The sequence below is a fragment of the Zootoca vivipara genome, chromosome 6 (genome assembly GCF_965207765.1).
Source record: "Zootoca vivipara chromosome 6, rZooViv2.hap1.1, whole genome shotgun sequence".
In the NCBI taxonomy this organism is placed as follows: Eukaryota; Metazoa; Chordata; class Lepidosauria; order Squamata; family Lacertidae; genus Zootoca; species Zootoca vivipara.
Window position 1 is genome coordinate 40,241,436 of NC_142589.1, and position 14,023 is coordinate 40,255,458.

The 14,023-nt window shown below is 45.3% G+C and overlaps 1 protein-coding gene across 1 annotated transcript; it reads right to left on the reverse strand.

The window, feature by feature from the left end:
- Positions 1 to 641: 641 nt before the first annotated feature.
- LOC118086001 (uncharacterized) lies at positions 642 to 12,059 on the reverse strand. The gene is made up of 6 exons (XM_035117201.3): positions 11,813 to 12,059; positions 7,933 to 7,984; positions 4,985 to 5,172; positions 3,665 to 3,823; positions 1,419 to 1,529; positions 642 to 898 (listed from the first exon to the last, which is right to left on the reverse strand). The coding sequence occupies exons 1-6, from the start codon at positions 11,957 to 11,959 to the stop codon at positions 779 to 781; spliced, it is 777 nt and encodes a 258-aa protein (XP_034973092.1). The 5' UTR covers positions 11,960 to 12,059; the 3' UTR covers positions 642 to 778.
- Between the last annotated feature and the right edge of the window lie 1,964 nt (positions 12,060 to 14,023).

The following is a 14,023-nucleotide window of genomic DNA, read 5'->3' on the forward strand; positions in this document are numbered from 1 at the left end:
ATACAGTACTGTGTCCATCATGCTGAGTATTGTCCACACTGAATGGCAGAGGCTCTCTGGGTTTTCAGACTAGGGGCATTCCTATGATTCTATATTCTTGGAGGAATCAGGTTGACCATAGAACCTTCTGCATGCAAAGCAGAGGCTCTGCCGCTGAGCTGTTTCAGCACTTCTCCAAATATCTGCATTAGATATAGCAAATCTCTAGCTGTGACCCTTCAAATGCTTTGGTGGGGGAAGAGGAAGACTGCCCCATTGACTGGTTTGGCCTCCACATGCCATAGTCCACCAAAATAACCCTTTCCAAACATTTGAGGCTGGGGGAAAGGAGACTATCTACTCAGCCAGACAATGTTATTTGGATTCCAGCAATCTCAGAGAATAGTTGTTATTCTGCCTTTTGCTTGAAGCAGAACAGCAACCACTGGCTGTTGCTAGGTCACCCACATTTGGAAGCATCCATAACATGTGTGCAGTGGAGGCTAACTAGCACCCTTGATACCTACCTATATCTTGAAAGTGTGAATAAATGAGTTAACAGATGACTTGCACTGTTAAAAAGAAATATAAGCAAGTGAGACTGCAAAAGTCACTATGAATTAACCTCATTACACAGAGTAGTTCAAAGGAAGGCTAGATGGTGAGAGTTTCAGCTGAATATGTATTTTTTTAAAGAAGTAGAAGGAAAAAAAGCATGTCTTCTCATGTGTTTATGTTGCATGTGGTAGTGAGGGGTTCCTTCTGCAGTGCAGATACGGTAAGCAGGTTGTTTGGTGTTTTACCAGGGAAGGACTTTCCCATCCAAGTTCACAAATGTGCCATGGTCTTTCTCAGAGAGAGAGGAAATGGTGTTCAGGATTTCTTGCACACTGTAGTCCACAGTCAGTGGGGGCTGCCCCTGGAAAGAGAATAGGAAAAGTGACACAACGACTTGCAGTTAAACAGGAAAAAGATGTTATTTTACAAACAAAATTGGTAAAACTGGTTTGTCAGAATTCTTTCATTTATTCATTCATTTATACCCTGCCCATCTGGCTGGGTATCTGAAAGGTATCTGAATGGCTGAGAGAGGGGCTGCCATTGTGTGAGACTCTTAATAATGGAAAGCCATATAGTGCTGAGTTGGTTAGGAAAGTAAAAGGAGTGGATGGATTTTTAAAAAGAAGTTTAAAACACCCACCCACAGTAAGGAAGCAAAGTCCAGAAGCACAAAAAAACTTTTAAAGGCAGCACAGACCTTATTGTTTTGCAGTTGTCTATATGTGTCAGGTCGCATGCTGACAGTTTCTAGGAACCACAGGTGAGAGTTTAGTGCAGGGTGGGGAGCAAAGGTGGACAAACTAGTCCAGAAGGAGTATGACATGTCCCCCGCCAGAGGTACTACTCCTCCCCTAACATCCCATACATGAACCACCTACCAATGTATTTCCCATGTCTGTCTGTAACCACCCAGGATGCAATGTAATGCACAGGATGTTGTCTTTGGCATACCCCAGAGACTGGCACCGGGTGAGCATGTTCAGAGCAGCCTAGGAGAGAGACATACCAGAAGCAGGTAGAAATTCAGTTCTGTTTGCATTTTGATGAGAAGCTACTCAAACCAGTACACAAACTGAAATACAAAAATCTCTAAATTTTGTGGCTCCGTTCTCGAACCAATATGTACAAAAAGGCATATAGCATACATAGAAAAGTGCACATAAAATTCTTATATTTGTAAAAATAACATACGTGTATATCAGTGAAAACTGCATCAAAAATGTGTCGATTAAGAGAAATTCAGAGTGATATTTTCATGAAGATTTTTAATATGAAAAATCACATTACAGCAGAAAGGAAGATGATTGAATTTAAGGCTGGGAAAATGAGAAGCTGCGAGAAACCAGAAATCAGGGACATTTGTCCATTCCTAATTATGTATACTTTTTAAAAAATATATAAATTATCTATACCCTTTTTCAAATATAACTATTTAATTATGCCAGTTTGTTTTAAAAGTATGCTATCAGTATCTTAAATAAATGTTATATATTTATTTTAAAATCTATTATTTTATGTAATACTAGTGGAATTCAGCCCGTTTAAAAACGGGCACTAGAGCGCGTGTCTCGGCAGAAGCCGGGGCCGCAGCGCCGCCTCCTCGGCCAGGACACCATGGGCGCCGCTGGGAGAAGGAGAAGTGTCGGGGCTCAGGCAGCCAAGGGGTGGAAAGGAGGCAGCGGTGGGTGGATCCCGGGGCCAGCGAGCCTATTCCTCCTCCTCCTCCAGCAGCCGGCCAGAGGCTATGGCGACGCCCGAGAGGAGCCGCGAGGGGCGGCCGGAGCTGCCGGGAGATGGGAGGAGAGGGTCCCACCATTGTCGCGCTCCTGCTACTGCTGCTGGAGAAGGAGGAGAAGGAGGAAGGAAGGAGCCCGGAGCTCGAGGCGGCCTCCCCGGCGGCCCCCTCGGCTCGACGCCCACCGCCTCGGCCCGGCCCGCCCTCCTCAGCCCGCCGCCTCCTCAGCTGCACATGGCAGCGGTGACTCTGCCGCTTTCCCGGTGTCTCTGCCACTTCCCCGGTGTCTCCAGCCCGAGTCCTGGCGCCGCTGCCTGGCCCGAAGGAGCCTCCGCCGGGGCGAAGGCAAGCGAGGCGCTGAGTGGCGGCTCTCTTTCCCCGGCGCCGCTTCCTGCCTTTGCCGCCGGCCCGAGAGGCGGCAGTTCCTGGCGGCAGCTTGCCGTCATGTCCCACCAGACCGGCATCCAAGGTACTGAGCCCCTTCTCGGATAGCAGAACCCGCGGCTTCCCCCGGCGCCCCTCCCTGCCCCCTTGGTCTGCTGGTCGTAGGGGGGGAAGGGGGGGAAGCAGCCTCCTCCTCCTCCTCGCTCTTTAGCGCAAGCACAATGAGGCGCTTGTCCGGCCGGGAGCGGCGGTTGGCAGAGCGGTGGCGGGGTGGGGAGAGCGTGCATGCGTGTGCGTGCGTTCCAAATCTCTGCATCCAATCCCTGTGTCCCTGGGGCACATGCGCAGTAGCCCAGGGACACACGGGACAACTGGACGCAGGGACACTTGGACTTTATAGATATAGATGCTTAGTAAAGGTAAAGGGACCCTTGACCATTAGGTCCAGTCGTGACCGACTCTGGGGTTGCGGCGCTCATCTCGCATTATTGGCCGAGGGAGCCAGCATACAGCTTCCAGGTCATGTGGCCAGCATGACAAAGCCGCTTCTGGCGAACCAGAGCAGCGCACGGAAACACCGTTTACCTTCCCGCTGTAGCGGTACCTATTTATCTACTTGCACTTTGATGTGCTTTCGAACTGCTAGGTGGGCAGGAGCTGGGAATGAACAACAGGAGCTCACCTCGTCGCGGGGATTTGAACTGCCGACCTTCTGATCGGCAAGCCCTAGGCTCGGTGGTTTAACCCACAGCGCCACCTGTGTCCCATATGTAATATGCTTAGAGATTTTTTAAAATCTATCAATCTATATTCCGTTAAATTAAATAAATAGGCCAGCATGCACTAACTCTGAACAGATGAAAGTGTCTGAATGTTACTAACAAAAATGTGTTCAGTCTAGATAGGATGGATTTTCTAAGAACCTTTTCAGCACCCTAAGGTGAAATTAACTGAGAGTTACTTTCAAACTTTGGATTGCAGAGCCTACTACTGTTATCTCCATACCTTGCTACAACGGTAACCAATGATTTGCCCTTCACTCCATACAAGGACATTTTTAATGGAACCGGCTTCACTGGATACATTGATAATGGCAGCTTTGCTGCAGCTCATCCCTTTCTGGGGACTTTCCTGGGATGCCTTCTTCAGCAAGGGCAGGAATACCTGGAGAAGGGAAGGGAAGAATGAATGTTTATTATTATTAATTTATGAATCACCTTTTCCATTCATCTAAAGGCAATTGAGAAACATACCAGAAAACAGATAAAAATGGTTTTCAAACAGGCCCCCCCCCCAACCAGCAAAATACAGGTTTAAAACCAATAAAAAATGGATACCTAAGAAAGAGACTTCTCTTGTGATATTCAATTATTGACTCATGCTTGCATGCCTGAAATGGTTAACCTGAGCCCTGAGCGCAAGTTGCCAGTGTGTGTGGTTTAACAGGCTTCCAGCAGCCTTGCTTCCCTCCCTTTCTCTCTCTCCTGCTTCCTGGAACAAAGAGCCATGTGGCTATGGCTCCCAGGTGCAAGAAAAATAAACTGGATTCAAATAGCCCTCATCCAGCTTATCACTGCATCCAGACCCCAGTCCAGGACCCACTCCACCATTCCCGATTCTGAAGTTACAGACAAACAGAGCTGGACCTTGTGCAAGATTTCCATATGGCCATACCCAAAGGTTTCATATGGATGTTAAATAACTCTGGAGACATGTAGTGGCCTGCAGCACTCCATAGCTCAAGAATAATGAGATAAGACTGCAACTACTGCAGAATAGTGCTGCTGATACCAATCTCCTATAGACTGTCTATGGCCATGAGAGATCAAGCAAGAGCAGCAGGGTTGCACTCTCTCTGTCCCTCTACTGATAACCAAGGATGATTCAGTCCCAAATCAAGTTCTGAACCTGGATTGGAGTGGGTCTAGATAATTACATACAGGCTCAGTGTATATATATAGCCTTAGCCTCAGTGAGAAGGTCAGGGTATCTCCAGTTCAACGTTCTCACTGTGAGGACAAACATAAGCCCAGGAGTTACATGCAGTAGCATGACAAAGTTCTCTTGCAGCTTACCCAGACAATAGCTCCATCTGTCCATCAGGTGAAACCTTCTCTTATCACTTTACTTCCATAACCGGAAATACCACATCAGTTAAATTTTGGTGTGTCATGCCGCTATAAAAGGTTCCTGCTGTTCATAATGCAAAAGGGACACAAACCCATCACCCCAACAACCAGAAAGCAACGGCATCATGACTTTCCAAAGTCAAGGGCTCTGCAACATGCCAAAAAGTTTATGTAACAAAGAGACAAAGAGTCTTACCTGAGTCACCAACATGCTACCAATCACATTGGTTTTGTATACCTCAGCCATACTCTCTGGTGTCTCTGTTTCCAGAGTCCGTAGCTTTAAAATCCCAGCATTGTTTATCAGAAGATTTAGCCCAGCTCCCTTCAACCCCTCTGTGACTCGGGTTGCAGCAGCCTTGACACTAGATGGCTCGGAAGTATCTATAGTAGCAAAAAATATTTTAAAGGAAATGAAAGTGAATGAAGATCTAACCCTGCAGACCTCACCAGCACTGCTATTGCTCTGTACCTGCACTCTTCTTGCTCTGGAAATCCAGAGCACTATGGATCAATTTACTTGGCACTTTTGTATGCATAAATGCCATATATATTATGTATATCAGATAAAAGGCACGCAGTGGACAAGCACATGTTTGCCAGAACTGTACAGGTATCCCACAGAGAAGGCAGCAAGGTGTCATGAGCTCTGCAGCACCTTGGGTTCAAGCTTGGGACAGCAAGCCCTGACACAAGGGGAAGAAGAAAAATTGGAGGGGCTGAATTGTGGGGTCCTGGGTTAGAGGAGAGGATATTTCCCCTTTCTACCCCAGTGTCAGGTGCTTCAGAAGGGGAAACGGGTGCTGGCTCTCCCTCCTGACCTTGCTTCCCAGTTGAGCCTGGGGAGGGTTGTTAGCCACCAAAGACAGATGAAGCAGCAGTTGAACAGGAGCATGCCTAGCACCAGGTGCCACCTTTGTAGACAGGAGCATACTCACCCAGCCCAATTAAACACATGGTTGCAAACCCAACATTCCATCAAGGCAAGCAAGTCTCATGAGTAAATGCACCACACTTAGCCTTTAAAAGCTTGGTAGGTGGGGCATGGAAACTTGTTGGGACATCTTCATCACTCCTGTCCAATTCTGAATTTATTTTGTTGTTCCTGAACTTCTGAACTCCTGAGTAATATTTCTGCTGCTGAGCCTGCACCATTATTTACCTGAATATGTCACGGTCCGGTCGGCGGGCGTCAGGACCAGAGGTAAGATGGTGGTGAAGAAGCAGGGTCGAAGGCAGAGGCGAAGGTCCACGGGGCACGAAGCAGGGCGAAGGCAAAGCGAGGGTCCAGGAACAAGAAGCAAGGCGAAGGTCCACGGGGCAAGAGCAAGGCGAAGGCGAAGCAAGGGTCCAAGGAGCAAGGTGAAGGATCCAGAAACAAGAAGCAAGGCGAAGGTCCACGGGGCAGGAGCAAGGCGAAGGCGAAGCAATGGTCCAAGGAGCAAGGAGCAAGGCGAAGGATCCAGGAACGAGAAGCAAGGCGAAGGTCCACGGGGCAGGAGCAAGGCGAAGGCGAGGCAGGGGTCCAAGAAGCACGGCAGCAACAAGGCAAGGGTCCAAGGAACAGGAGGCCAGATGCAACCAGGCAGGGATAGCGTTGCTGTGGCAAAGAGCTGAAGGGAAATGCTGGGCTTTTATCCCTCCCAGCTCCTGCCACCAGGTGCAGTGAGATCTCAAGTGGCCTCACCTGGGTGATTACTCCTTGCTTCTCCAGCACAAGCTGAGGACTTCACCTGTGTGGCCACGCCTTGCTTCTCCAGCACAAGTTGAGGCATGCCCCAGTCCTGCAAAGCACTAATGGCCCCAGAGCCTGACTCCTGCCCATACTCCTGACAGAATAAATGTATTTCTTACTTTTAAGTAACAATTTTTGTCTGCATGTGTTGGACAGAAATAGTACCACAGATAGCTCTAGGTGATCTACTTGCTCAGATGAAGGTCAGGACCAGACTGAAACCTTTTAAATCTTGACCTCCAGGCTACCTATTCTAGCCTCCACCCCATTGTGAACAACTTCAGAGCCTTAAAGGGCTATCCTTCTAACCTGAAGATGGACACTTCTCTTGTGTTCCATAGCCTTTCCTTCCTCCTGGTGCACTGCTGGACCAGCAAAGTGTGGTGGGAGGCATTTGGCTCCTCAGACTTGGGGGAAGACACTCATAAGTGCCCTGGCTTTAGGCACAATGCTCCCCTGGTCCCCAACAAGCCCCTCAGAGTCTTGAACTTTGTCTAGTTTCTTAGCTGCTATCTCTGCAGCCTCCCAACCTGTGTCTGGCTTACTACTAGATTCAGGTGACATGGCATTAGCTGTTTTTGTAGGTGTTGCTATACTTGTGAAAGTGAAAAAAGTCTCATTTCCCTGTTTTTCAATTTTTACTTATTTTTAACTGACACCCAGCATTCCACAACTACAGTCCTCATTGGGATTTTCCTTTTTTTATATAGAATTAAAAAATATATTTGTTGTTCTGAGAATGCTCAAGGCCAGGCTTTGACTATACAGTTGCCAGTACTCACTGCCTGTGTTTGTTCTATTACATTGCCTATTTACTCATTATGCATGCCAGTTGCTGCAACATACTGAATTTATACCAAATAGAGGAACATGCTCTCTCTCTTTTTTAATCTACCTGGCAGAATATTAGCTTTTTTGCTTTGGTCCTGGATCCAACACTTTTTTTTTTTAATTCTTGTATTCTAAAGTTGATTTGAGAAGGCATTTACTGTGGCATTAGAACTCCTCATACATGCATTCCCCCCCCTGCAATTTCTACATGACATTGTTGGCATCAGAATGCTAATCTGTATCTCCCCCCCCCCTCCCCTTGCTACGTACTACCCAATTTAGTCTAGATTTTCCCCTTTCTGTGGAAAATCCAAGTAGTTAAGCAAGCAAGCAAGCAAACCAACCAACCATACTTATTTCAGCCAACAACCTGTTTGTGACATCTAAATGACTGATTTGCAGTATTGAGCCCCCCATCTAGAAGCTCCCTAAGTGAGCTCACTGGAGAAACAATGCACATGTAACCTGCAACATACCTTGAATGAGATGGCCTTGAATTCTAGCTATCTAGCTATAGTAGACAGTAATTTAGGATTAGGGAATTTAAGGTGGGGTGGGTGGAGAGAGCAGGCACTTACCCAGTGCAAGAATCTCTACTCCCTGGTGCTTAGCAGCCAAATTCTTCAATTCCTGAAATATTAAAAAAAAGGAGAGAGAGAATAGAACTGCAAGTCCTACATACGGGATTACAGTGGTACCTCGGGTTACAAACACCTTGGGTTACAAACATTTTGGGTTACAGACTCCGCTAACCCGGAAGTAGTACCTCGGGTTAAGAACTTTACCTCAGGATGAGAATGGAAATCACGCGCCGGCAGCGGGAGGCCCCATTAGCTAAAGTGGTACCTCAGGTTAAGAACGGTTTCAGGTTAAGAACGGACCTCCGGAACAAATTAAGTTCGTAACCAGAGGTACCACTGTATTTGAGACAGGATAGGAAGAAGAGGGTGCTTTCCCATTAGCCATTCATGTTGTTACCATGTTTCTTCCTTCTGTGTGACACAAAAGAACAGATATATGGGGCTCAAACCCAAAGTCACAATAAACCACAGGAGCAACTGGAGCAGTAAGAGTAATCCAATAAATGGTTGATTGTCATATCAGATTTATTTATTTGTCCCCAGCCATTAGATCATTAGAAAACAAAGGCAAGGTAGCAGAAATAGAAATAGTGAACTTGGAAGCAAATCAACTACAAAATAAACACACTTAGAATGCTGAATTTCCTGGACATATCACAACATGCCCCTATAACAAAGGAAAGGTCTCTCCTCTTTACAAACAGTGAAATGAAATATAAAAATGAATGAAATAATATGAGTTTATGCAAATCTGAACAGAATTACTGTAGGTATAACCAGAATGAAAAAAGTCTAAAACTAAGTTAGAATTCTGATTGAAATGTAGGCTGACAGACTGAGTCCAGTTCAGCATGCCCCCGTGGAGGAGGAAAGGAGTCAAACGACACCGGGTGTTTCAGAGAAAAGAGCTTTTTATTTTTGCAAAGCAAGCAGAGCAAAAAAGGTGGTGTGTGATCATTCACAGCAGCACACTGTGCAGAGTTTGTAGCTACATTATACAGTGGAACCTCGGTTTATGAACACCTCGGTTTATGAATTTTCGGTTTACGAACGCCGCAGACCCATCTGGAATGGATTAATTCACTTTCCATTACTTTCAATGGGAAAGTTCGCTTCAGTTTATGAATGCTTCAGTTTATGAACAGACTTCCGGAACCAATTACACCCATGCTTCGGGTTAAGTACGCTTCAGGTTGAGTACTCCGCGGACCTGTCTGGAACGGATTAATCCACTTTCCATTACTTTCAATGGGAAAGTTCGCTTCAGTTTATGAACGCTTCAGTTTAAGTACTCCGCGGACCGTCTGGAACAGATTAATCCACTTTCCATTACTTTCAATGGGAAAGTTCGCTTCAGTTTATGAACGCTTTCTGCTACTCCAGAGAAGTGGACACAAAGCAATGGATTCAAACTATAAGAAAGAAGATTCCACCTAAGCATTAGGAGGAATGCCTACAAAGCACTCTACAAGAGCTCTTGTGTACCCCATAAGGGAGTAAGGGCAGATTTTGTTTATTGCACTGCATTCCTCTCAGCAGCCATTCCTCCTCTGGTCACTGCAGTAGCTACACAACCTGTCTCCAAGGGATTCTCTCACGCAGCAGGGTTAATATTGCCAGCCTTCAATGTCACGTTTGCAGACAACTCTGTTATGCAGAGTTGATCTGCCAATGGGCCAGTGAGCTTCATATTTTTTAAAGCAATATTTATCACCCATACCAATGCTAACCACTTGCAACACTCCCTAAGTGCACCAGTGATGTAGTTACGGAATTCATGACTGCATGATATATGGGTCATTTAATGGTCTTAATAAAATAAAAAAAATTCCTTCAGTAGCACCTTAGTCTTTAAGGTGCTACTGAAGGAATTTTTTTATTTTACTTCGACCCAGACCAACAAGGCTGCCTACCTGTAACCAGAACTATTAATGGTCTTAAGTTTTTCTTGTCACAAACAGCATGCACTCAATCATTTGACAGGGCAGCACTATTGTCTTTCCCCATTTTATTGATCAACTTTCTTGTTTTCCTTACACTACTTATATACAAACTTATATTTTAAAAAAATGGTTTAGCAATTTCCAAACTCAAACTTTTTGCATACAGTTCTGAGAAACCAGATTTCTCCACTAGAGATAAAACAAACCTACCCAAGAGAACCACAAGTCTTACCCAATATAATTAGTGGCTTCTATCAGTTAGGCATAGAGGAAGGACAGAGTGCTCACTTGCCTGCTTGCAATTCCTTCTTGCCTTTGGCTACCAAGCATGTGCTTATATATGACTGAGTAACCCAGATGAAATCAGCCCTGAGTGCTCACTGGAAGGACAGATCGTGAAGCTGAGGCTCCAATACTTTGGCCACCTCATGAGAAGAGAAGACTCCCTGGAAAAGACCCTGATGTTGGGAAAGATTGCGGGCACTAGGAGAAGGGGACGACAGAGGACGAGATGGTTAGACTGTGTTCTCGAAGCTACAAACATGAGTTTGACCAAACTGCGGGAGGCGGTGCAAGACAGGAGTGCCTGGCGTGCTATGGTCCATGGGGTCACGAAGAGTCGGACACGACTAAACGACTAAACAACAACAACCCAGATGAAAAACAATGTTATTCTCTAATATATGAACATAGAAAGAGCTTCTATGTAAGAGGGTCCAAGTATGATTTTCAGAAAAGATCGCAAGGAACACTTGCTTCTGGTTGCATGCAGTTTTGTTTCTCCACCAAAAAATCAATTCCAAACCACTTCTTTCTCTAAATTAAAAGAACAAACTATTCCAACCAAGAAAGCCAGTCAACAGGAGAATACAAAACAACATATTTGCAATCATTTCTCAGTTCCGACTTTCTATGTCACAATGCTACGCTGCTGTTTACAGCAAAAGAGGGGTTTGTGGCTTGTTGTGGAGTCCCTAGAAAGGACTGCCTAGCAAGGAGCTGGAGAAAGAGGGCTTCTTGCTAAGCTGGGGAGAGGAACTACCCAGATGAAAAACAGAGTGTTATACTTTAATACAGGTGAAACTGATTTGCTTTGCGAGTCCATAAACTCGGAAGATTAGAATATCGTCAAAAACTGCATTTATTTCAGTAATGCAACTTATTATTATTATTTTTCTTTTAATTTTTACAAATGCTTTCTTTTGGAAATTCCACAGTAATACAGTAAAACAAATAGTTACAATAATACAAAATAAACATTGCTATTACATTTCATTAATTACATTCCATTTATAGTTGACCCGCCTAATGACAAATAATTACAATTACAAGAAATAAAGGTTTGACATATCTTGCTTTGCACGTCATGCATCTATCTCATATATTGGTTTCACCTTTTAAGTTGCATTACAGAAATAAATGCAGTTTTTGACGATATTCTAATCTTCCGAGTTTATGGACTCGCAAAGCAAATCAGTTTCCTGGCACTCTTGTTTCAATACAAATTATTATTTTTAGCGCTATTCTAATCCTAAGCAATTTGACCCAGAAAAATAATAATCACTCTGCTCAATGTAACTGACTCCTTAGTAATATTCATCCCATGCTATGCATTTCAGAAGCTTTGAATCTGAGTTACCTCCAACACTGACTCACCAGGATATTTACTTCTCTGTTTAAATGCTCTTCAGCTGGGAGTAATTAACTTCTTTCCAGCTTTTCATTTCTAACTCTGCACAGAAAAATTTCAGCAAGGGCACCCCAAAAGGGATAAACAACCTGTGCTTGAGCAGACATGCAAACTATCTCCAAGCCACTTAACCTACCCCAGGAATGTGAAACTTAAAAAGCCTTGTGAGGCACCTCTACTGACCAGGGCACAATCTCCTTGGCATCAAAGGGAAACCCACCCTAAGTTCCACCCTGGAGCTCACCTGGGCACGTGGTCCCTCTGGGTCCCGGCAGGTGGCAAAGATCCATTCTGGCCGGTTGCTTTTCCCAACCAGCTGTTTGACCAGCTCAAAGCCAATACCCCGATTGGACCCAGTCACCAGGACACTGCGTGCATTCAGCACAGCCATCTCTCTTCCTAGCCTGTGCCAAACTGACTAAGGCCTTTGCCAGCCCAACCCAAAGGCCAAATCTAGCCCTCAGATTCTCCAACCAGGATTATATAACTTTCTTGGCTCTTGCATTGGTCCATGTTCTGCATTTCGCAACAGTGCAATGTGTCAGAGACTGAAAGAGGAGGAATAGTGGAGATTGAATTACAGCAGAACTATGAGGGAGATAACAGTTTAGAGCAGGGGTCAGTAAACTTTTTCAGTAGGGGGCCTGTCCACTGTCCCTCAAACCTTGTGGGGGGTCGGACTATATTTTGAAAAAAATAAATGAATTAATTCCTATGCCCGACAAATAACCTGGAGATGCATTTTAAATAAAAGGACACATTCTACTCATGTAAAAACATGCTGATTCCTGGACCGTCTGCGGGCCGGATTTAGAAGGCGATTGGGCCGCATTCGGCCCCCGGGCCTTAGTTTGGGGACCCCTGGTTTAGAGACAGGTAAGCAGCCAAGTTATGAGGTGTTAGGAGAAGGATATGGGAGGCAGAGCAGCCAGCAGACACTTCATTAGACAGCATAGATCAGGCATGGCCAAACAACTTGGCCCTCCAGATGTTTTGGAGCTACAATTCCCATCATCCCTGACCACTGGTCCTGTTAGCTAGGGATGATGGGAGTTGTAGTCCCCAAAAAGCTGATGTGCCAAGTTTGGCCATGCCTGGCATAGATGATCCACCGTCTCCTAGAACTTGGTGTTTGTTAATAGTGCAAGAGCAACGGACGCAGAGGCATTTGACCACAGGTGGACACCGTAGGGTCAGAATCTATTGGGAGAGAGGGAAGGGGGAGGAGCCAGAGTGAGCAACTCCATCATTGAGGGATGTCTGGATTTTTTGTCTCTTACCGTGAGGACTAAATAAATCATAAGTAAAACCTTTCATGTTTCTACCAGGGCAGTACCAGCAAACTGAGGTTGCATAGTGTTACAAAAATTAGAAACATCAATTATTTATGCGTATTAGAATTAATTAATCATGCTAACTGTATACCATTGCTTGCTGTATATTTTTCTTAAGGTACATTTGCTGACGAGACACTGAAGGAATGCCTTTGGGTAAAGAACTGAAGGAGAGCAAGATCAGATAAGGGGCAGTTTTGAGGGGGCAGGAAAGACTCTGGTCTTGGTGGGGTATCTATGATGGAGTCCTCTCAGTCTGAGACTGGCAGCGCTGCACCCTCAGGCTGGAGGGGCACTGGGTCCACAAGTAACTTTGACCCATCCTCTATGCAAGAATGGCTTTTCAGACTATGGGACTCATTCACTGTACTTGGTTGAATTAACTTACTAACACGATTAGAATAAGGGAAGGGTGATGAAATGATAATAGGCTTATGGGGAAATTGAGCCTTGCTTGCTTATCACTTATTCAAATGGTAGGATAGTACAAGTTTATGCAACATATAAGGCAGTGATCTCCCAACTCCCCCCCCCCCCCCCGCACTAGCCTCTTGAAAATTGCTGCGTGTCTTGGAGGACCACTTGATGATTATTCTGCCTGTTGTAGCAATTGTAATGCACTGTGTTAGCAGCTGTATGGTTTTTAACTGTGCTCATACAGACAAACCACAGGCCACCTGAATGAAGGTAATGGAGCACTCCTGGTCTGTGGACCACACTTTGGGAAGGACGAAGGAGAGGTGAAAAGAGCAGTGGTGGCTGATGTAGGTGTCTTTCCCTGCTTGATAAAGGGCATGCATTGGCACTTTCTCAAATTCCCTTATGTGCCCACTGCGGAAGGAAGGAAGGAAGGAAGGAAGGAAGGAAGGAAGGAAGGAAGGAAGGAAGGAAGGAAGGAAGGAAGTCCTTTGGTGTTGGCTTCCTGGATGCCTTTTGGACAGAGCAGAGGTTTATGTCTCCTGTTGTGCCCAGTTGCAACTTTTTAGGGTTGGCATAGTAGTTCCACTACATTTTGAGATAGACATCCATAATGCTTTAAAATATACACTATGAGTATATGAATCATGGCTACAGCTGCCTACTGAGTGTGATGTGTGTGAAATGGCACCCAGACACCACTT